This window comes from Aythya ferina, assembly GCF_964211825.1.
Source record: "Aythya ferina genome assembly, chromosome: Z".
Classification (NCBI taxonomy): Eukaryota; Metazoa; Chordata; class Aves; order Anseriformes; family Anatidae; genus Aythya; species Aythya ferina.
The window spans coordinates 61,368,449-61,393,977 of NC_140299.1; the positions used below are offsets into that span (position 1 = coordinate 61,368,449).

The 25,529-nt window shown below is 38.3% G+C and overlaps 1 protein-coding gene across 1 annotated transcript in view; it reads right to left on the reverse strand.

The window, feature by feature from the left end:
- EPB41L4A (erythrocyte membrane protein band 4.1 like 4A) overlaps positions 1-25,529 on the reverse strand; it is a 131,136-nt gene that overhangs the window by 11,507 nt on the left and 94,100 nt on the right. Inside the window, exons 13-18 of the mRNA XM_084504428.1 lie at positions 20,591-20,672; positions 16,746-16,829; positions 14,109-14,222; positions 12,233-12,280; positions 8,961-9,038; positions 3,484-3,603 (exon numbers count right to left, since the gene is read on the reverse strand). Coding sequence (XP_084360554.1) covers positions 3,484-3,603; positions 8,961-9,038; positions 12,233-12,280; positions 14,109-14,222; positions 16,746-16,829; positions 20,591-20,672 — 526 coding nt within the window. The remainder of the gene's footprint in view (positions 1-3,483; positions 3,604-8,960; positions 9,039-12,232; positions 12,281-14,108; positions 14,223-16,745; positions 16,830-20,590; positions 20,673-25,529) is intronic.

Genomic DNA, 25,529 nt, shown 5'->3' on the forward strand with positions numbered 1-25,529 from the left:
CTCAAGGTCACTCCCCAAACCCAGGACTCCCACTACAGCAGGGCATTGTGCACACCACTAACCCATCTGATCATGGAAATACAACTGTTCAGGATGCAGCCGTAGGTCTCACAGTATCACCAAACATCATATAAAACCTCACCAGCACTAAGAATTAATAATCTGTGGAGCTGTGTGGGAAGTGAATGGTTAAATAAGAAGTCACCTTCAGTTCTACATTCTCTAGGAACTGTGCCTCCTGCAGCCAGGTCTGGGTGTTTAACTCTGTTATCTCCACCATCTCTCCCTCCTCCTCTTCCTTCTACCCCACAACAACACTAATGAGGAAGCCTCTGCTGTAAAATACTGGTAGCTTCAAATACGGCATCCCATGAAGAAAAAGAAAAAAAGTACAAAGGAAAATAACTAAACACAATCATTCCTCAAGTAAATGCTTTTAGGTATTCTCATCATAACATTATTTATTTTCCACCTGCTTACGAAGTGTTACAACACTAGGATAACCTCACAGCATTTATCTGAGTTAACTCCCAATGAAAGAATATTCAGAAATATGATGCAGGTCAAGTATCTAAATGGAAGCATTTTTCTGTGAAAGGTTTTTTCCTGCTTCCTTTGAAGGCAGCAGGATCATTATTACTCCAAAATGAAGAAAAGCCTATAAAAAGAGTAGTCTTGTTAGGGTGTAATGTAGGTATTGTGAATATTGCATTGGAAATTCAAGTTTGTATAGCACTTAATAAGCCTGTGACATTCAACCCAGACCACAATCCCTCTTTCATGTTGTTTCACCTTTTCTATTACGAATTGTTTGAGAACTTATGGCTCAGGAACACAACATATACACAGATTGTCCTAGTGCAGTACCCGAATCACGTTTCAAACACACAATGGCTTCTGGACAGTTTCTAATTTTTTACTAATCAAATTCTCTAATGTGCAAGATACCTATTGGGAATTCCTGGTAAGTGGTGAGTCTCTGTTTTTTTGTTGTTGTTGTTGTTTGTTTTGTTTTGTTTTTTTCTTATTCTGTTTTTACAAGCTCAAACAACCCTACATGTTAATAAGGTCTATATTATTTTGTGTGTCTGCATCTGCACCCTTATTAATATTTCAGTTTGATTCACAAATGGTAAATTTAAATAGCCACGGAATTTTAATGGCCATTCTTCTTAATTAAAAAAGCCCTTTGGCTACACAGATGTTTTACGTGAACTCTTGAAAATAAACCCTGTAGAACTAGAATTGGGAGCTCTCTCTATCTGCTGATTCTTTTACAAGAAAGAAAGGTCAAATTCTTGTCAACTACTTTTATTCCTGAGACCAAGGAGACACCAACCCCCGCCATCAACAATGATTAATATTGCTCATAATCAAAAAAATGAAATGCAGTGCACCAAAAACAATAAAAATATTTCAGCCATTACTTCACACTTCCAAAATGAATCTCTAGTTATCCTGAATGTAATAAGGAACTTGATGTGAAAGACTTATTTGTATTATTAAAATGAAGGTTTTCTAGCAGTTGTTAAATGTGCAGATTGAAGTGACCATATGACCAGATTTAAAAATAAAAATACCCATACCCTACACTCTAAGAAATCAGTTGTTTCCCTTGCCTCTGACCTGCATCCAGTCATGTAAGCAAGCAGCTAAGCCAAATTAAATTAAATAACTGCTCTTATAACCTAATGCAGCTAAGGCTTATCCATCTTATTTGATTTGGCCATTCAAACAGTTAAAGGCCTTTTACTAAACTTTTATAAAAGCCCTTTTAAAAAGAATTCTCTTTTTACTTTTTCAGCTCATATTTTCACACATTAAATATCTATTAATTATCTATGCCATACTTCGGGGTTTGGGCTTGTTTGCGTTTTTGTTTTTTGTTTTTAACGGAAGAATGAGATAAAAGCGAAGAATATAATCATCATCAACAAAACAAGTGAGGAATCATCCAAAATCTTCAGGACGTTCCCCTTTCTTTGTGTTCTCTAGGACCTTCCTTTTCTTTGTAAAATAACATGTGTTTAGAGTTTTTGCTAACAGTAATTTAAATGAAATATAACCCAGAATGTCACCGTGCTTGAAAATAAAACTCATTTCATAACCGTAGTTAGCCACAAGAGGGAGCCTGTGCTGTCCAACAGATGACATTTACTTGGTACAACATAAAAAAGAAAAGTCAGTTATAAATTTAATCTAGCCATTATTAACTGAGTGCATTTCCCAGTTTACAGCACTTTATACATAGTAAAATAAATAAATAAATAAATAAAAATCAAAATTGATCACCTGTATTTATTTTGTGGTGGCCATACAAGAGAGTTTTAATATTCCTGATTTTTAGTAATACATGATTGTATAATTGCATCTAATAACATTTTACTTTTGTGCATGTGAAAGTGAACAAGTCTGTACAAAACCAGTTAAAGCATAAATTCCAACATTTGGAATTTTAATGGTAAATCATCTTTCTCATAAAAATATGAAAACTGTAAGCTATGAAATGAGATAGAAGTGAGTTTCAGCACCATGGGTAACTGAGAACACAGCTGAAGGAGATTTTAATACCAGAAACTTCAGTCCAGGTTACAGCTTCAGTAGGTAAGAATGAAATAGTCCATTAAGGGACTATACAGGTTCTGTTGGTCCAGTCTTCACATGAAATAAAAAGTTAAGACATTAAAGGGAAGTATCTACCTAAGTGTGTTATAGAAGTCACCTGTCATGCCATCAGCATCAGAGCTCGGCAGTTCATATATTTTAGCCAGGCAGTGAAGATGGGGACAGAGTTTCAAAAATTGCTCCCTCTTGCCTTGTCTCCCAACACCTCCCTCCCAGCTGCTCTCCTTGCCCTGCCCTCCCAACACATGCCATTAAAAACGCATTAAAATAAGCCAGTATCTTCATCAGTTTGATAGAAATTATTTTACAAGCTGACAACTTTGACATGTCAAAACCAGCCTTCAGCAGGGCAGCCTAGCAGCCTAGCTCCATCATTGAAGTATGCTCTCGGGATGCAATAAAATCACCAGCTGATAGGTACTAATGATAATTTGACATGGAGACATCAGTAGTTGGTCTCACCTGGAACAATCCTGCAGACTCTGTATTGATTTAAGATGCATAAACACACTTCACAAGAATTCCTGCACCCATCATATAAATCTGAATGGTTTCCCAGAAACAGGAATCACTGCCCTCGTTACGCAGCTAAAACCACCCAGGACTTCATCCAAGGTAATGGAGTGAGTTACAGTTACAGACTGAGTAGGTGTGATACAAAGCCCCTACTCATACCTTGCAAATTAAATCACTATGGTAAGGGAATTAGACCTCAAAGACTAATCTGCTAATTTAAGGATATCAGACGTAAAGGTTGCTGCTCCTCAGCAGCTATGAGCAATAACCATGCTGGAGATATTCCTCCTACTTTTAACATGCCACAGCAGCCTTAATTTTCATGTCAAAGTGGGTACATACGATCGAGATCTGTGCCTGGATCGCCGGTAGTTCGGATCTGCCTGGTTTTTCTCCTTTTGTCGACGAAGCACAGCTTCCCACTGAGGAGCTGAGTCAACCATGTCATTCTCTTGCCGTAATCTGCAAAAGAAGTACCAGTTTAGTCTGAGGTCTCCAAGACAGGATGCTCAGAGGAAGAGATTAAGTACATATTTATTTTTTTTTTATTTCATCAGAAATCCAGCCACTGCAATGGAAAATTTTTTATTTTTATCTTGCTTAATTTTAATTCATGTTCCCAAAGTACATAAAATGCAAGAACCCATGTAAATGAAAACTCACTGATTTGCTACCTAGAAACAGCTTAAGTGAAAGAATGAACAATCTAAGCCATCAAAAACATGCCTACAACTTGAATTCAACCTGTCTTCCCAGCCCAAACCAAACATCTGGATGTTTTTCCTTTCTCACTTAGGTGTTAAAGTACACCTCAACTACAGCAAATGTAAGCCTGATACGGTGACACAAAGATCTCATACTACTACAAAGATCTCATTCACCTCCTTTGCCACCCTTAGTAGCCCTTCCCAGCAGGTGCTTCTGGTCAAGGGAACATGCACACTGCCCTAAAAAAAAGGATAATCCCACCACAAAGGAGACACAGTTAATCTCCTTGTTTTATTGAGCTGACAGAGGGAGGCAAAAAAAAAAAAAATAGGGAGGGGAGAAGGTGTTGAACTCCAGCCCTGCCTCCCCAGGGTGGATGGGTGGAAAGAGGAGAGGGCAGCATCCCATTCAGAGGTGCAGACAAGCTCATTGCTAAAGCAGTAGCTGAACTAACAGGGCATGGAAATTTAAATTACGTGCATCACATATTAAAATATCCAAATTCTTTAGAACTATGATGTTCCAGTGCTAGGCTATTTTCAAATGTGATTTATTTCTTCTAAAGCCATGTATCCATTACTGGAACATAGTAAAGACTAAAACAAATGTAAAAATCCTGTAAAGTCACCAGGTTCGAGAGCAGACTGAATTAATTCTACAATGACACAACTAGTCAGGACAGTCGGTGTGACAGTGGCTGGCCATTCAAAGTTCTGCAGAATCTTCAGGGTTTGAGGGCTACAGACACATCTGCTTCTGCTGTGATAAAGTGGTAAGTTGGAACAAATGAAATATAAGTTCACTTAGAATTTAAACTTTATTTGAATTCAAAATTCAACAAGGATTTAAACACATTCCTGGAAAATACTGCTGCAAGAGTAGGTTACCTGACAGGACAGTATGACTGGCATACTGAAGAAACCAGAGAAGTTTAACAATAACGACAACAGGAAGACAACAGGTAGAACAAACAAACCATCAGATATGAGTTAATTACCTGGTGGAGACAATGCAAAGTGTGCTGTTGTTGTTGCTCTTCAGTACATAGGTACCTTTCTAGTTGAATTTTGAATAGTATCAGGCTGAACTGGCTAAGCAGGCTGGTGCTTTTCCTTTAATCTGATCTTCTCTCACATGCATAAAGAGTTTTGAGCTACATTCCCAACTACTGTAGCACCACAACTCTACTAAATGGCACCAACCATCTGGGGTAGATGACAATATCAGGTTTTGATTTCTAAGCAGGTCTTTTTAAACCTGTAATCTGGTGGCATGGATTAACATAAGCATCTAAGGTTTTTGTAGAAGAACTCACACATCAACAAGTAATGAATTGTGATTTTCATCCTGAATAATCCAATTTGTGGAGACAGCAATCATCTCACATGGTATAAACAGTATCAACTACTTCACACATACGGCTGTTGCTTAAAAAGTACCACTGTATCACAGAACTCTGTTAGATGGAGATACAAGGCAATAAGGTTTTAATTTTGCAGCTGCAAAAAAAGGTACTATGCTTACGTTTAACTATACAAAGGATGACCAAGGTAACACAGCATCTACATAGAATACATTATTTAGATTAAATGATCAAATCATAATTATTGAGGGGCAGAATCTTTAACACTCTAACAACAGAATTGACAACCCATATAAAACTGTAAAGAAATTTAACTCAAAATCTAATTTTCTATTTCAAAGTTCTTTTGATAGAAAAACATTGCCCTTGTACTCCAATTCCATTACAAGTTCCCATTTATTTTTTCACATTTTGCTCCCACATAGTAACAAATTGATCCATGCCTTACAAAAACAAAATTGTTCTCACTGGCATGTGAAATAAATTGACTTAAGATCAATGGCTATCACAGTGACAAACTGGGCATTGTCTGCAGAAAGACTGTATGTGATGGTAAAATGGAAAGCTAGAAGACTATTATCACTCATCTATTGATGTGGAGATGTTTTTTCCCCTTTTCAAGGTAATATGAAAACAAGCTATGTTTACCCAATGATAAATTCCCTTAGTTCTTAAGCCAAGCAACTTGACTCCTGAAATTACATTCAAATTATTTCAGCATATAATTATCATTTATGGTCAGTGTACAATAATGACTGGCTTGTTGGCAATGTGAAGGTGAAAGGCAGTCTTGGCTGCAGTGACCATGAGATGGTGGCATTCAGGATCTTGATGTTGGGAGGAGGGCAAAAAGCAAGATCACAATAGCATAATTCAAGAGAGCAGACTTTGCTCTCAAGAGAGCAGATCTTTGCTTCAAAGATCTGGTTGGAAGAGTACTGTAGGATAAGGCCCTGGAAGGAAAAAGGGCCCAAGGAAGCTGATTTGTCTTCAATGATCACCTCATCCAAGTTCAAGAGAAGCCCATTCCAGTGAATAGGAAGTCAGGAAAAATGCCAGGTCTGTGTGAATGAACAAGGAGCTCCTGCCGAAAACTCACATAAAAAAAGGAAGCATAGAGATTGGAAGCAGGGACAGGTAATCTGGGAGGAATGCAGAGACACTATCTGGTCTGATAATCCATTCCCACCTTTCCTGTAGGCCCCCTTTAAGTATTGGAAGGCCATTTTAAAGTCTCCCCAGAGCCTTCTCTTTTCCAGGCTGAACAGCCCCAACTCTGTCAGCCTGTATTCATAGGAGAGGTGCTCCAGTCATTGCAACCTGCTCTAGGTGTCTGCTTGAGCAAGGGGGTCAAACCAGATAACCTCTGGAGGTCCCTGCCAGCCTCAGCCCTTCTGTGATTCTGTGATCTTAATGTAACAGATCTTCTAAGTTTAGTCAAGCAGAATACTATACTTCAGTACATCTTGTTTACTAGTATAACATATTTATATCCACAAAATAAATTGTGACCATAGCATTTGAAAAAGACGTATTTCTTCTGTGACAAAAATACACTCATCATAGGTTCTTCATCATAATGTAAATATTTCCTTAGCATAAAACATTCATATGCTGGAGTGAAACCTCAAAGACTGATTGAGATTGAGTAACAAATTTCCCCCTAATCTTTTTCTACTGTTTTACCTTTAATAGGTCTCACCTGCAGTTCCATTTTTCTGTGAAAATTTGTTTTCATCCAATAAAAAGTTCAGTGATCTCTTCCCATGTGAACAATATATTCTACTCTTCTACGATCAGAATCAGATTCTTTTGGATAACACGAGTATTCAGTCATTTTATTCCAATACAACTCTAAAATTTTGTGTTAGCTTTTGCCAGGAAGCCAGTTATGATAATTGGAAATAAATTAGTATTAATCCATGCAAGAGATAAAATTGAGTAACAGTACTTGGGAGCCTCACTGTATTGTCCCATTTAATCTTGTTAGGGCTGGCTCACCACTGCTGACCGGAAAGTCATTCAGTGTCTGTGCCCTTTCAGCTTATTATATTCCTGCTTTGGCTGCTAACAAAATGCAGGAATTCATTATACCGGTGGTTTTCCTGTACCTGCTGACAGGAAACAAGTATCAGAACTTCCGCTTATTTAAGTGCTTGTTGACTTTAGCACTGATGACTTTTGATCTGATTGGATTTCAAGTGACCACCAAAGAGCAAGATGTGATACAGCATTAATATTTTAAATGTATCTTACATTTCTGAGATTGTAAATAAAATAAAATAAAATAAAATAAAAATACATGTCCATCTACACAAATGATTATTCTCTTTAATTGTAAGATTTTTTTTCACAAACAGACGAAAGGTTGGTAAAGGCCCATTTATTCTTCAGAAAACAATAAGCACTACTAAATCCTTCCAATAATTCAATCTTTATAATGCAGAAAGCTCTTAAAAACATTTTTGTGGTCAGTCTCTAATTTCCTTTACTTGCTTGTGAAACTCCTAGAGCAAGAAGTTTCACAGGAGAAAAAAGCTGACAAGTGTGTTCTATGAGAAATGAATGCAAAATACTATTTACCTACCGATCACTGAAAATATGCTCAGCATTTCATTCAAACCTCAAAGCTCAGCTGGAAAACAAAACTTCCATACACACTAGTTTACTGTTAGCTGAGTGTCAATGCTCTGATTTAAGCCAAAGAAATCTCAAGGCTCAGCTATTCTTTATATCAGTCCATTCCAATGTCTTTGATTTTACAGAACCCCTGTAACTATTGGAAGTTATGCTTAAAATACATATTTCTGAAGGACTGTTTCAACATATCTAGCACGTAATTATTTCTAAGAGCTTCTGATCATCTGAAATATCTGAAACATCTGAAAATAATTTATCATTCATAGTATTGCAGGTGAAACAGTGGGGAACTATGGCAGCCCATGCAGACAGCTATTTAGAAAACTTGCCTATTAAATGATTCCTCTTTTGTCCAGTTAGAGTTCTCTTATGCATTATGAAGAAGTTATATGTGTATTTTTAAAATAAGTTTTCGCTTATCTGAGTAACACTCCGAAGCTGTTATCACAAGTACAACATAAATATGGCTCTTTAAAAAAGATTTTTTTCCTAAAATAAATCACTTGTTATACCAACTTCTTACCAGCAACAAGAAAAACAGAACATAAAAAACAAAACTTGCTAGCATCACTTAATATAAACTGCTGTTAATGGCACTGTACACATTTTGAGTTCAGGCCCACACTTTGCATTTTAGAAAATAAAAATATTTACACAATTAAATGTATGCATTTAAAAACAACACAAAGTTTCTGATCCATTAAAAACTATTTTGTCGATTTGCCTCAAAAGCATATTTTCTGCTAAAAATCTGCATTTGAAATTTTTCAGGTGTTAACGTACATACTGTGAAAATCATATCATTGCCATTATCCACTTTATGTGCATTAATATTGCAAGCCTTTTATAAATACGTCCAGTATTTGATTTTGCTGTTCATTAATGAGAACTTGCCAAGCATCAGGAGAATGTAGATTTGTTACATATACTTATAGTGTATATGTGATTTGGCAACTCTCTTTCTTTTTATTTGAGCAAGAACCTTAAGCTGCCTCAGGAGAACAGTATATGTGTAAAGGATTATTTTTTTATTGGGGTTATCTCAGGAAAGTCCATTTTCCATTTGTTTGTGTTAAATGTTTCTCTCTCTAAATTATACAATGGTCACCTGTTTCTCTTCTTCCGATGTTCTCTGTTGGAATTTTCTGATTCACTGCCACTACTGGTGTTACAACGAGATCGCGATCTGGAGAGGAGAAAAGCAAGATTTAAAGATCAATTTATCTACTGACATGTCAGAAGCACAACGTTCTCAACAAGGAATGGACAACACTGAAAAGATTATTAGGAAAATTAGAATTACAGGAGCCTACAGGGCTTGTCTACACCTGAGAGTCATAGTATCTTTTTCTTATTAATTGATCAGAAATAACTGCTTCAAAGATAGTGCACCCAGAGTGCAGTGACAGGTGAGTGTTCCCTTCCTTTCAAATCATTGCACTGTATTTTTAAGAATTATTTTATCTCTCAGTATTCTTTGGGTATATGCCACAGTAAAATGTTTCTTTGAGGTATAGAATGTTTTGCCTTTGAACTGTATGTATAATGGTCCATTTCTTATTCCCTATTGTGAGACTCCTGACAGAAATTTACACAGCCATTCTGATTTTGCAGGCAAACAAAATGTTCACAGGATCTGTCTTTTTCTATTCACATCTAACTTCTAATAAGCTCAAATCATTTTCTGAGTGTTTGGTGGTCTGGGTGAAACACCACTAACAATGAGTTTCTTGCAGATCTTTACAGATACTGAAAGGCTGAAGTGCACAGAGTGGCTGGTGTTGGTATCGGCACAGTTTTGAGATGACCCCAGGCACAGCTACAAAGGTGGTGCATCATGTGAGGAAAAAAGAACTATAGCAGTTACTTCTGTATTACCGCTGACTGTGGAGCTTCAAATGGTAAGGTGACATTTATGGCTCTGATTATTTACTACTGAAAAAGACTGGTGGAACAGGCTGAAACAAAAGTAGACAGGTAAGACTGAGAGCTGAGCTTCAAGAAGAAAATGGGGATGCACCTTCCTACAGGCAAGCTCCTCTAAGGACTGAGAAGTGCTCGGCGCCTGCTACCTGAAACTTTTACATCGCTGATTACCACTGATCAAGATTTTGGAGCAGACAAACCAGCTGTCAGGGCCTTGGTCCTAGAAACTAGGACTCTATTACGATACCACTGGGCTTGGTCCTAAAACTGGCACTCTCATCAAAACCTTTGGACCATTGTTTAGTGTCCTGTTGCTCTCAGCCTCTCAAGAAAGACACGTTTCTCTGTGATATTAAAAGGAAAAGTTTACCAATATTAATGCAGAAAAACGTTACCCTGAAGGAAGGAAAGATTAAAAGACAGCATCCAAAAGATACCAGCTCAAGCACATTCAGACACTTCAGAGAGCAACATATGCACTAGAACTGCAGCAGACCTTATGTATCTCTTTTGTTCCCCTCCAAATAACCCCAAATTTTATCAGATATCATATAGCATCTAATCTTGACTCTCAACATCAACATGAGAGCAATACTTTTTTTTTAAAAAAAAAAAAACAAAACAAAAAAAAAAAAAAACAAAAAACAAAAACAAAACAAAAAAAAACCTTCCTGGTCATCAGAGCAACACCGTTCTTCCACATTTCAAGTATTTCCCCGCTCTGATTTAAACAATTTATCCTAAAAAGTTAAAAAAAAAAAAAAAAGAAAGAAAAAAAAAGAAAAAAAAAAGCGTAGCAGGAGAATTTTAAGATAAAACACCCTATTTGTTCAAAATCAAGATAAATATTTCTCTAGCTTTTCAGGAATGAAAATCTGATCCACCTTTTGGGTACTACACATCAAATTACCTTGTGTCCCTGTCAAGAAAGCACTTACAGAGAGACAGGAGGACTGCTGAGCTGCCAGCTGAGTTGCACCTTGTTCATGCTAGCTGTCAGAACACTATCTTTCACTGCATATCAGCTTTTACTGAAGTGAATAAAATACTTTTTTTTAATGATGATTTACTAAGTCAGGTGCAGGAACACAAGATAATCTTGATCTTTAACAATTACAAAGGAAGTTTCATGATTTTTCTCATGGTCACATAACATATTTGATATTTTTAGGGTGGCATACATACATGGTCTGACACGTAGATCAAGAAAGAAGGAATAATCAGTTATGCAAGAGAGGCAGAACATACACAGCCCAGCAGGGGACTTAGGGGTAGGATTGTTATTTCAGAGAAACAATTGACAGAGAGGGCACATGTTCCGTTGCAGTCTTTTTTTCTGATTAAAATGTGAGGAGGGTAGTCAAACCGTGAGAAAGTTGAGAGTCTATTCCTATATACATGTACAATAACAAATTTGTACATTTGTCGTGTACAGCCTTCAGGAAGAGGTCCCTTCTGAGTACTGGGGTTCCCACCTGAGATGCCAACTAAATACTTTCTGCTTTATGTTCTGGACCTCCACCATGGGTGTATCACTGACAAACTGAAATGGTTACATCCTTTCAAAAAATAATCTGTTATCTCAGGTGCGAAGTACATGAGCTCTTTCCCTGACTTCCTGTGATTGTCCCTGAGATGTTTGTGTCTCTGCCAGAGCTCCTTTCCCATGCTGGAGTGGTGAATCAGATCCTGGGAGTGCCTCCTCTCTTTCGCAGTCTTCAAGAGACTCAGACATCAAAATGAACTGCACTGGGTCCCTTTTCCAACAGCCAGGACAGGAACGTAGGAGCAAGGAGAAGCACAGCACAGAATCAAAACAGGCAGATATGGTACTGGAGAACTTCAGATGCAAAATATCTGACCAAAGCTGAAGTTGTAGAAGGGCAGGTATGAATTTGCACCAGCATTCTAATTGGAAGTGTGACATCCAGACACAATTGCACAGAAAAAGAAGTGAAGCTTAACAAAGAAATTCAGCAAAAATGTGTAAGACACACTGAGAAGACTATGAAGTTTAAGCGGAAGGGATATGCCTCTGTACCCACTTTTTGCAGGGCAATTAATCTCAAGTGACAATACACATGCTTTCAAAACAGATGAATTAAGTGGACTGGGAGGCTAGAGAACTCAAAACAAAAACTGCAGATGCAAAATCTAAGAGTTCAGATTTCTGGAATTGACTTTCAAGCTGCAGACAAGCCTTTACTAAAGTTCCACAAACTATTTCTATTATGGTAAGAAGTAATAATGTGCAAGGTAGCTTGTAGGGATCTGTGCTGTGATTAAGTTATGTTACAGAGCATTGGAAAGAAAAATGTAAATGAATGGAACACAATAAGCATTTTAAACGTTCAAGAGGACAGAGGACAATGAAGGAAGGGAGGCTTTACAGAGAACTAAAATATGATTAGTAATTTGCTATCATTTCATAACTGCTATAGTTTATATATTTACCTTCTCCTTTGCTTTAACTCTGAATCTTCACCACAGTTTTGGGTTTTCCTGTAATATTAAGGAAGTTTCAGTGAAAAACCACTGGGTCACTTAACATGAATACACAAAAGTTCCCATCTTTAGTATGGCATAGGATGTGCTTGTTTTAAACTTTTCAGGGCAACTCTACAGTAAGTTTAAAAGGTATGATCCCATTCAAGCTCCCATTACAAAAGCCTGACTTGCAAGGTTGAGCACGGTAAACTGGCCTTTAGAGTTTCCTACTGTTTCCAGCATAGCAAATCCTGCTGTTTTCCTCTTAATTCCAGTCAAGAGAGCATAAACAACAGAGCTATTGTTATTAAACAGATGAAAAAGGAAAGTGCATGAATAAAACCAAGATTCAGGAAGACATAATTAGGTTAGAATCTACCCACTATTGTCAGTCTTGACAGTCTCACATATGAGATAAGACTTTTAAAAACATTTTGGTGGAGTGGTAGCCCAAGAGAAAACTTGTTATTGGCATGACCGCCTGTCTACTTATTAGATAAACCAACTTGAAATCCCAGATGATAAACTCAAGATGGTTCTGCACATCACTATTACTTTGTTTTTACAGAGCCCAACAAGTCCTCCTAACAACTAAGCTATGAATGAATCAGAAAATCCATCTCAGGAAACACACTGCTGTCAACACTTACAGGGGCTGAGAAAATCAACATAGCTCTGTTGACTTAAAGAGAGCTACACTGATTTACTTTAACTCAGGCACAAGCTCACTAAGCATACACGATGGGTGAGTTTCTTCACTGTTCTTCTAGACAGCAACTGGCAGATAAAAAGTTTGGAGCAGCTCAGAAACCTGGCAGATATAAAAGCTCCTCATCTATCTAGAAGATTTCCTTAAAGATACAGCTGTGTCTTCAAAGACCCTTGTGCAAACCCTGGCTTTGAAAGTCAAACAGTGAATTGCATCAGAGATGTCAGAAAGAAATGTAGCTCCAGGGTGCTGGCTCGTAAGACAATCCTGGATGACTGTGAATACAACACCATAGCTATGCTTGTCTATACTCTGCAGCTGACCAGGGTACCTTAGCTAGCTTAGGTGATGAAAGCAGCCTCTCAGCAGGACCAATCACACAGGTAACATGTAGTCTGTCAAAACTATCACTTCATAATGTGAGCTGTCATTGATTCATGTTTTGGACAGACTCCAGGACAGAAAGCACAATATCTCCATCCATTTTATTTCACTTTTCTAAGTTACTCTGTTCAGCACACACCCATTAAAACACATTAAGCAACTCATAGTTACATTTCTACTTGTATGCTCTCTAATGTAAAGTAATTTGGTATCCCCTCCCATGTCAGGGGGTTGGAAATAGATGATCTTTAAGGTCCCTTCCAACCCAAACAACTCTGTGATTCTGCAATTCTATGATTCTAATTCACATATGGGACTGTTAAAACCAGCTTAATGGCTCATTCATTTAATCTTTGTTGCATTTATAGAAAAGAAATATACCTAAAATACTGCTCTGTAACAGAAGCTTATTGTTGGGCAAGCAAGATCCATCAATCCCTTTCTTTACAAAGAGAAAGGGAAAAATTGCTACAGAAACTGAAAGGATCATGCAAGTGCAAATTGAGTAATTTCTTGTATTTTCAACATCATTTTCCTGGTATGCAGAACAGCAGGCAAGCAAAAATCTTGATGAAAGATTCCTTTTCAAAAGCAAATCCTATATTATTGCTCAGTTTTCTTTTGCAGTAATGATGGGCCCCTAGAGTACCCCTTTTCCCAGGACCCAGGAGCCTTTACTGAACATGGAGTGTGCAAGAACACAAGCTTTCTGTGATCTAAACTAACAGTGAGCAGCCTCAGGGCTCTTACCTCCTCCTGACTGGCTGCCCAGACTCATTCTCGCTGCCACCTGATGGGTTCCGTCGCCGAGAGTAAGGAAACTTTGGTGATTTATTGCGGTCACTGGGGGAATTGTACAGCCCACTAGAGTTAAAAATGAAAAGCAAACAATTGACTTCTAAACTTCCAGGAGAGTTAAGACAGCTATCCCAGATTCTGTCTACAAAAATAACGAGAAGGCTCATGCTCACATACCTGCATTCAGCTATATATGTATGTGCAAGACAGTGTGTGTGCGCGCATTTGTGCATGCTATGTAAATACAGATAGTACTGCTTTCCAGGAATAAGTATTTTACACTGAACACTGAAAACAGAGAACAAGGACTACAGAGCATTGCGAAGGTAACAGCTCTAAGCTTACAAAATGTAGAACCAAGCATATATATGTTCTTTTAGCATAATAAAATTTTACTGCTTTAGGATGACTTATACAACCCAGAGCTAGGCATTCAAATGCACCTGTATTCTTTTCTATGGGTGTAAGTCCTAAAACAATTTCCATATCCCAGAATACATCTTCACTACAGAGCTAGCAGTCTGGAGTGTGAATTTTAGCTCCAGCTTTCTGCTGTTCATCCACACAAGCTTCTGCCACTGTTTTGGAGGTGTCTCAAGCTTCATGTTGCCTGAAGTAGCCTGGATGGGACCCAAGGCTGTTATAATGTTAGAAGTAGGCTGCACTGTGGTTCTCAAATTCCTGTATGGATTATTCTGTTGTGCCTTTCTACAGAAATGTAAGAAACACTTCCCACAGCGTAACAGAGTTTGCGATGGTTTATGCTACTATAAGGTGGTCCATTGATGCAGTAGCAGTTCCAGAACTTTTTGAACAGCTATGCTAAACTCAGCAATACATTTTTACTCATGATTAAGATGATACTTAGCTCTTTTTCAGGACAGCTATCTGATAAATATGGTATTCTCAAAAAATCCCAGCTAAAGGTATTTCTTCCTGCTTTCCTAAAACCCTCCTTCTGCATACTGCTGATTACAATGCTGCTCTGTACAGTTAAAAAGTTGACAATTCATCTCAATAAGAATGAATTTCAAAGTGGAAAATTATTACTAGCAGCTGCAAAAATCTTTGTGCAATATGCAATACGTGCAGCCTGCTTACGTGTCTAAAACTGCGTAGTTCTTTACAACAGATGGACTTGTAAAAACTCAGTCCTATCATTCTTTGTCTCTTAGGAGTCAAAGCTACTTTTATCTTGGGAACAATTTAAACTATGAAGCTATACTGTGACAAGCTGACATTAGTTCTTCTTTAAACACCACAAACATCTATCCTAGCAACAAAATATTTGCACACTGCTTTGTCCTTACTCTGAAAACTCAGTGTTTGCAGTAGGACCAGAGGCCCCAAAAGATGCACCATGTATAGATCTGAACATCACATGAAAACAGGACTGTACAGGATTACACCAATGTAAAACCTAGTTCAGTGGCCTGTTTCCAACTGTGGCCGTAAGCAACCACTTACACAAAGCAAGAAGTTTAATACGTAAGGCAGATCCCTGGTGCTCTCTCAGTACTGCATTATTCCCAGTTTAGGGTACTGACTGAGCCAGACGTTATACCTCTGTCTTCAGCTCTCCCAGGAACCTGTTAACTTTTGCCATTTCTTGCAAAGGAGCACCACAGGTCTCCTACTCACAGGAAGTGATTACTGTCTTCCTTCTCTTGGTGCATTTAAATCACCTTCAGCCAGCTTCACCTAAAGATCCTAAGATCTTACACTGGAAAAATACAATCCCAATCTCTATCCCCTTCCTCTGTACTACTCATGATTTTCTAGATCTCTAGCACAACCCCTGAAATGATCTCTTTTCCAGGCTGAGTAATTCTGGTGTATGTAGTTGCTCCTAGTACAGGTTTCATGTATAGCCATTCATACATTTGATTACCCTTGCTGCCCCTTTCAAAGTCTTCTCTTCCTGAGATAAGGACATAGAGCTCCACTAACAATTCATGCAGAAAATACGTAATCCACAAATTTCTCTGATGTCAGAATGCTGTTCTCTTGTATTCTTCACTGTGTCTTTCCTAATAATTGCTAATTGTTTTTCTGACTGCTACTGAGTTGTGTTTTCATGAGGCTATCCCTCAAAAATCCGCAGCACCTCATTTTAATTGGAAATCTAGGATTATTTTTCACTCCCATTAAGCTTGCTTTACAATTACTAACTCAATGTCATCCACCATTTAGTGGATCATGAAGCAGACTCTAACGGTCTTCCTGCCATTCTTCACAGACAACTTTCAATCTCGCTATCCCAAACAATTCTGTCCCATCAACAAACCTTCTCACCCCTTCTTCCAGGTCTTTGACAAATGTACTCTAAAACAGAGGTCCATGAACAGATCTCTGTGGAAAGCCACTGACGACACCTGTCCACCAACCACTTCCTCCTACTCATACACTCATACTTGCCTAGTTTTTAACTGATTATATATGTACGTCAGGACCTATCTTCTTACTTGCAATACAGACTTCCTGTGACCCTGCTAATGCATTCATATATTATACCAATATCCCTTACCCTATTACAAGGGCATGACATTTACCATTGCACAAAACCTAAGATATCATGTCTTGCCTTACCTCTGCAGGCCGTTTTCCTCCCATGGTGCGCTTGTTTTACTTCTTTGGGTTTCTGGACTGTTTTCATTTTTCATCTTTTTAAAGCTAAATAAAAGTACAGATATATTTTTAAAAACCCATAGTGTATAGGTCACATCTTCTCTCCTCTCTCAGAAATTCATCTTGGAGGCATACAGCCGGTATAGAGACCCACCCTGACAAACAGCTATTTGCCTGACATATGAAAGAAGGCAAACAACTGCTATATTAAAGAATCTCTCCTAGAAAGACAGATTGGAAGAAGAAAAAAAATGAAGGACTTGAAAATCAGCTCTACAATCCCGTAATTACGGCTGCACTGAGTCAGAAAAAGGTCAATCTCATCTCAAAATAAATTAGAACAGACACTTAGGCAAAAAGTCTAACAACAGGGCAAAGATACAACATGCCCTCCCGGTCTTCCACAACATGCAGATAATTGAACCATAAGTTTTATCTGCTTTGTATTTTACATAGTTCTTGATGGAACTTTCTTCCATGGATTTACTTAAGCACCTTTTGAATATTTTTGTATTTTTGGCAAGAATCATGCCTGGTAGCAGCACACTGCTTTATGCAACTCCAACTGTTGCACAAGTATTTTATTATGTCTCAAATCTTCACCCATTTCAAAAAATGCATCCTGTATTCCTCACAGTTCCGTATTTATGGAAAGACAAAAAAAAATACCCTGTGAATGATTGTTCCTTAATCACAAACTCCACTTTGTTATTTTTTCATACATCTACTACCTGGCTCATCTCTTATCCCCATGAAAGCATCATGGTCCATTTAATCTCTCTCAGTAGATAAGTTAACACATATCTCTGATTATCCTTATCATGCTTCTGCATCATTTTTAAGATCAGAGTAACAAAGGCATGGGTGATAACTATTCAAAACATGACCGTCCACAGGTTCGAGGAACAGCATACTCTTCTCATCCCTCCCTCAGTAACTCCTTATGCTGTCTCTTTGCTAGACACTGAGCATAAAGCTGACAACATGAAAGAGCTGGCTTCACTGACTGCTGCAAGGTGAAGTACCAGGAGAGTCAAGGCAGCTTACAAAATAGGTGTCAGTATTTGTAACCAGCTGTGTGCTCTCTCTCTGTTTCTTCCTTGCTTTCTCATAGTCAGGTTTTACAAATTCCAGCCCCTTAACGGTCCCAGACAGGATGGCTCACTGCCACTACAAGTGTTGGAAGGTGGCTTACAGACATAGCGTGTTTTTATATGCACCTTCTCCCCAGTGAGCAGTTGTGCTTTTCCTGCAGCATCATCTCTAGAGTTCACTTTCAGCCTGAACAAGCAGTTCACCTGATATAAAACTAAGCCATATTGGTTTCCACTAAGCTCTTCAAGTAGTATTATTGACAGCAACCCACTACAAGCATTAATACCACAGATCTTTCCAAAGTGCAACTTGAGCAGCAAAAAAGGCTTTACAGAGGGGCACATAAGCCAGAGTTCTTTGCCCAGAGCAGGTGGTGACAGACACTGCTCTATGAAGGAATCGTGGCTACTTAACTCACTAATCCACTTTTAACCTCAGACTTTGGTTACTACAGGTCACTGAGTTAAGCATTTAATTCTCATGTAGTGAACCAAATGCAAAGCTACAGTAAGTCAGCAGGAAAAGAAAATACATTACACTTTAACAGGTAAAATGTTTTCTTAATACTGCACCCATTAATCAGTGATTCTTATTAGCACAGTCTACTCCCAGGCTAAAAAACACATGCTTATTACACAATAAGCAAGTAACTCAGGCAAACATGTTTCTGTCCTGTGCAAAAACAGTTGCTGTTTGCAGTACATCATAAACTACAGAACAATTCTCAGACTGAAGTTCATTTTAAAGAAATTTGAATTGTGCTTTCAAATCTTATAAAAGAGAAGGAGAAATAATCGTGGTAGTTGAATTCACTGCATTAGTTTCCTATGTCATTACTCATTCAGAGCAGACTTTAGAGTCAGAACTAGACCATAGCAGCTCTTCAGATACTGGTATTATCATCAGGAACGCAGCTGAAAAAGTGACTGAGTTCAAAGTTTTAGAAAATTTTAGTATCTGATTTTCATGGGAGACTGTCGTATTTTTGATTTATGGTTTACCTTGAATTTACACCATTTACACAGAATTGACCAACTGTGTATCTCAGCAGTGAATGAGATGTTAAACTGTGAAAACTCATCTCTTAAGAGCTACTGGATAGTGCTTTGTAAACACGACTGAGAAGTAATGCAAGAATCATACAGGATGAAGAAAACAACCAAACTGTAAATGCGTCATACAGGATATGTGTTGCCTGACAGGCAAACTAAGCTTGGTGGCCCTGAAAGGTGTTTTGCATGTGCAGACACAGACATGGAGAAAAATAAATCAATTTCTAAATAGAAAGCATGCAAGAAAAATATCTTCCAATTTTTGTTGTTGTGGTTGTTTAGACATGACTAACACTGTTTAAAAACATGAGTCAGTGAGAAACTGCCCAAGAATTGCTTTTACAGTGCCAAGTTAAGAAACTAAACCCAGACCCTTTGAAGCTGCAATGGTCAGAGTCCCTGCTCTGCAACTTGCCTATCCCTTTTGTTTTAACGATTCACTGAGGGAAAAAGAAAAAAAAAAAAATATATATATATATATATATATATATAGCATTGGGAACACAAACTGTAGTTAAGAGCCCCTGATTCTCAATACTTGCTCTCATACCACAATGCAAAGATGACCTTCTTCCTTTGTACTTTTCTCTCTACTAACACATCCTGCTTCAGCTGGATGGAGTTAAGTAGTAGTATTTCACAGGGACAAGAACATTGGATTCAGATTCCCTCAAACTGAGGGAGCAATTAAACTCAGCTCTTCTCTTCTGGGGCAACAGTTTAGATTATTAGGCAACAGGAAACACCATCCACCACGTATTTGCAGTAAATCTTTTGACCCTCCTTCAGAAGCCAGTGGAGATACTTAGCATGTAAAGACCTCAGCTTCAACAGTGTAATACAGTCAGAGTTTCTCAGCTCAAAAAAAAAAAAAAAAAAAAAAAAGCTGTCAGAGATACTGGGCATGCAGAGACAGACATCTAGGCAACTAAGCAAAAAATGTTAGGTGCTGAGTTTTTGACTCACTGTTTCGTCAAATCACCCTTTTTTGATTTGTCCATCCCTAAAAGTAAGGGTGGGAACAAAAACCCCTTCCTGAATCTGAGCCTCACCTCATTCTCTCAAATATGCCTAATAACTAGAGATGTGTGCTTCAGCACTGGTAATTAAACACAGCAGACCATACAAGTCCAGAGGAGCCCCAGCAAGCTCTTTACTGCTGAGAACCAAGCACAAACATCTACTAGTTTTGTAGTCCTGGATTTACCGGTGCAACGAATAATAGACAGCAGGGTGAAGAGCGCTGCTGGAAGAGGCCATTCCCAGCTCTTCCCTGCCCACACATCCCAAGCAGAGCTTCCTCTGTACCCAAGATGAGGGAGTAGGGAAGAGACACGAAGGACTTCATGCCTATCCTGACCAGTGCCCCTTGTGCCACAATCTGTTTTTTCAGGTTTAAAATGGAGACTGTCTTCCCATTAACATGCCCTGATTTCTGGGTTTCCAATCTCCACATCACCTGGAACCTCAGCTCCAGTGCAGCAGAAGATTGGGGCTTGCTGAAATGAATTATCTCTGGTAGCTTTGTCAGCAGAAGATCAGAGAGTCCTAAATCTTAAGGGCAAGAAAAGCTGCGATTAATGATTACTAAATGTATTGTTCTGTCCAATGCAATAAACAGACTCTTAAAAGCTGGAAGGAAACTGCTGGTCTACCTACCTTTTCACTGGGGAAGGTGCAATGATTTTTGTAGTTGCTTCATTATCCCCATTTGTTGCAATCTGGTTCATGCTGCTGGATCCTGAAAAAAGAAAATACAGGATAGTCCCTTAGCCGATCTGTTGGCACATCTACTCAGCCTACCCACCTGAACCCAGTGCAGTAGGTGAGATAAAATAATACACAAGACATATGGTGCATGCTTTACTTGCTAAGGGTGTATAAGGATCACACTTTTGTGTCTTACCATTTTTTCTGGTTTCAGCACGTCACAAGAAAGTTCAACATGGGGGACATTCATTACTCATCCATGTGAGAGAGGGGAATTAGCTGTTGTTGTTCCCACAGGGATACTATGCTACTGCAACCAGGAGGGAATTTCCTGCCCTTTCACTAATGAGAAGAAAGGTATGAGGAGAATATAAGCTAACTTGGTATGGTCTGCACTATGAAAAATCTTGGCAATCTCCTGTGTGGTTACTGTGCCCTCTAAAACAATTGTTAGATTAGATGGTAAAGCAAGATGAATATGTACATTGCAAGGAACCCTTTCAAATCAATGTAGCAGCACTGTGCACACACAATGCTAATAAATCCTAAACCATGCCCAGGAAAATAAAAACTGTAAACCAAGGTTTTGAAAACTAATAGTGTAAGTATATATAAAGAGAATAAAGAATAACATTTGGACAAGAAACATCTAAGGCTCACTTTCTATGAGTAAGAAAAATTTGGCCAGTTTTGTGCCCAATGCTGAACATTAGTTGCTCCTGCTCTTTCCACAGTGTTGGCACAGAAACCTCCACCATAGCCTTGAAGAAGTAGGATGGACATGCACCTCCCCTCCATGCAAGAGGCTTAAAAGTAAAAGACTGGTGCATTTGTAATTTAGGAGCACTCGATTAGGAATCTGGATATTTCATTCTGAGTTAAAGACAAAGTGACATGACACAGGTATGATGTACGGATGTATACACCTTAGAACTGTTCTGTTTAGCTTGGTATAATCACAAAACTCTGGTAGAGAATTAACAACAAACAAAAGATGTATTAATCATCAAGAAGAGTTTGTGTCTGTTAGCACTATAATTTTAGTTTCCATGCTTTGCCATCAATACTGATCTGTAATTTTTCTTCAGTTCAGATGTTTCCTTTCCATCTGACTGGCAATTTTAGTAACTTCTTACAAAACTGCTACCTTCTCCAAAAGCAGATGCTAAGTAAAACAATAAAGCAGCTCCACTAATGACATGCATCAGCTCTGGATTGGGCACTGAGGATGTTCACTGAAGATAACAAGATTGACTGAAATCTGTAAAACTGGTAACAAGGAAATTCTGTACCTTTTCATGCACAAGCAACAGCACCATTGTGTTCTTAATACAGTGGTACAAACTCAGAGCCTTTTTGGTTTTTGTTTTTTTGTTTTGTTTTGCTAAAACTAAAACATAATGTCTCAAATTAAGCTGTGACTCAATTTTACTTTATCAGCTTTCTCCACAGTCTCAGGGAAAGAATTTTTCCATGACACGTCACAACTTCCCATACCTCTCTTTTAACATACAAAGTCTCTACACTCCCCTCTACTTCAACACAGACACTTGAGGTATCCTAAGGCATCTTGTCAGGCCATCAATTGCATCTTCAGAAGGGTGTGGGCCTCCTCCATATTAAATCTGTCAGTCTTCTGCAGATTTCTCATACACTGCAGAGGGTCATGAGAAGCATTAGTCACCTTTGCTCAAGGAACTCAGCCAAGCCCTTATTTGTCTGACCTTTACGGCTTTTAATGATTTAGTTTACTCCTTCCCCTACTTAGCTTTTCAGAATAATGCCTGGCAGGGAATGGGAGCAGCCTGGGTCCTGTCTTGTGCATCATTTGCTCCTCTGAGGCACTTTTCATTCTTTATGACAATCTAAGGGCTAGGAAGAAATGGAATATTCTAAGAAGGAAATATAGAATGGGAACAAATTCACACACAGAACAGAAAGTAAAGTTTTGGGAGCCTGAATGAATCCTCTGTTTTATTCAGGATGAGACAGCCAGCTCTGCAAACTGTCTGAAGCACTATAAATCTGCCCATATGACTGTTTTATGTTTTCAAGAATGATGCAATAGCTACACTTTTGTTGTGACCTGCTTGGTAAAATGACAGAATTACTGAATGAAAAATTATTGGGCTAAGAAACCCAAAACTTCCATGAACGAATGTGGTGAATGAGAAAATGGTCAGGAAAAAAAAAAAAAAAAAAAAAAAAAAAAAAAAAAAAAAAAAAAGACTCCTACAAAAATTCTTCCAGGGACCTAAAAATGCCTAGGGTCAAAAAATCACATTAAAAGAAAGATGACAGCTCATAGTAACAGGAGCAGACATTTCCCACCTTTAAGGAAGATACTGGTAGTGATAAGAAAATGGAGTAGGTTGAAGTGTTAAACAACAAGGATATCTAAGGGTTTCTGACTTTTTTTCCATGAAGGTTGCTTTTCCTAGGCCATCAAAATCATGAAAAATATATTAATAATTAAAAAAAAGCACAACACTACAACATCTTCACTAATGGAAGTATTAACATCAGCAAAGCTACTGCTTTTCCAAACAAAGGAAATGATTTCAGCAATTCAGATGCTGCTGCATAAATGAGGTAGCTTCCTATTAAGCCCCTCAGAGTGCTCATTACTTGATGGAACAACAAGAGCTCATGCTCCAAAACACGTCAAAGCAATGAAACAACTTCCAGAAAAAGAGCCAGGGGCCAGTTGCTCCAGACCTAATCCTTTGCTGTGTTTGGCAGTATAGCCCAGCCACCTCTGGGTGTTAGAAGATGGGGATTATGTGATGCAGTCAGTCCACCCTACTGCAGAAAGTCTGATGCCTTTGCAGCTCCCTGGGCTCCCTGCATGAAAACCAGTGCTGCAGAGCCTGTGAGGGGCACATCAGCTTTCAGAGCAGCCAGCACTTGTAAACCTTTACAAAAGCACCAGCTCCTTCTCACTGCTGAGTTTCCTGGTTACCACTGTCCTTATTTAACAAGTACCTAGCTGAGGGAAGAACAGAGAAACCACAACATACCAGCAACTATCACAGAGGCAGAATCCAGTCAGAAATACAAAATAACTCTCTTCTACTGAGAGAAGTCCTCATTGAACCATATTGGACTGACTCCACTGTTGCCTTTTAGGACAATAGGAGCTTTTGTTTCTTTCTTCTAAAAAACAAACTTTTTTTGGCTGCACGGTTCTTTTGTACAAATAGCTAGCTTGATTGGGAGGAAAGCCTTCTGTCCACACTTAGAAAAATAACAGTCTTGAAGTATGTTCCACCTCATGTGTCTTCAGCTACCTTCACAGTACTGTTCTCCCAATATATATCTCTGTATCATACAGCATGGCTATTCTAAAAGAACAAACTCCAGAAAAATTGACCAAACACTAACCCCATTACAGTATCTTATCTATATCACTGTTTCTTAAATGCCAACGTAATAGACCTCTCAAAATACCTTAGACAAACAAAAATCTTCAACTTGTACCAGGTTTTTTGGCTTGATTGCCTTTTGTGAGTTAAGTTACTGTCAGTGTTCACTGAACTGAATTTTTCCATAAACATGAATGCATGCTTTGATTAAATTTACAGCAAGGTTAACATTGATTTGTGCATTCAAATTTAAATAGACAACTAGATTTTAAAAACTCAGAAGCCCAAAATCTTAGGAGCCTCGTGAGCTAATTAAGTCATGCCTGTTTCTTATCAACTAAAGCAATTTCACTGACATTATCTGAAAGTAGTGTTTGTATTTAGATCTATTAATGAGGGCAGAAGATAGAGTGATCAAAAGGAAAACATGACGTAAGAGTTCATGCTTTGCATGGCATGTTACTAAGAGCTTATAAAAATGAATGGACTTCAAATGTCCACACTTACTTAGCTTGTCCTGTGATAATGTGTTGGTTTTTTTTTCCAAAGTAATTTCCATACCTGTCATCTCATTTCTGCTGAAATTGCCATATCGTGAAATACAGCAGTGGTCACATCCATCTTTTTGGAAATTTTGTTATTTCAAATAACCTTTAAAGTTTAATGCTCAAAGTAAATAAATAACTAAATAGATACAGTTAACCCAATATTCAGTTTGTAAAAGTTAGCTTTCAAAACCAATATCAGTTTTCTGGGAAAAGACTGGTGATTTTGAATGCCCCAATCCAACAGCTCTATCTACCATGACTGAGGTGCATGCAAAGAAGGATAATGACAGCTGTCTGTGATATTAGGTAGCTCAGTCAATGCAGGGATTGTGAATGCCTGGGAGCTATAGTTTAGAGACCATAAGAATACATGCAGTATTGTAATTTTAATACTTGCTCCTGATTCTCCACCTGGCTTATAAAACAGAATGCCAGGGTTTACTTTACAGTGGTTATACAACTACACAGCGTGCAAGGCATTGGCAAATCAAGTCCTCAGCTAGCAAAAAACAAGAAGCCCTAAGCAATGTGTTTTCCAGGACTGAATAAACTCAGACCTATGGCAACAGGTCTGGCCACATCAATGTTTGTCCAGAGAGAACGTTCCTGAGGAACTTCTTGAGTGCAGCATTCAGTTGAAAGAATAATGAATGCTTTCATCGAGCAGCCCGTACCCATTATTGCGAAAGCTGAACATTATCAGTCCTGCCATAAGAGGGTAAGGCAGAACAATAAGTGATCCTGTTCCACTGTTTGAGTTTATGATTTGCAACCAGAACAAAATGTGACTGTAACTCTCTCTCAGCTGAAACTGGGGGAATAAACGAACTAAACAAGCTATGCATGCCTTGAGTTCAAGGCTCCACAAAACAACCCAAAACAACTTTCTCCACCTGAGCACCCACTTGAAAAACAACCTAAGCATACACAAAGGAAAAAAATGCACTAATATAAAAACACTGATTGCACAGTCCG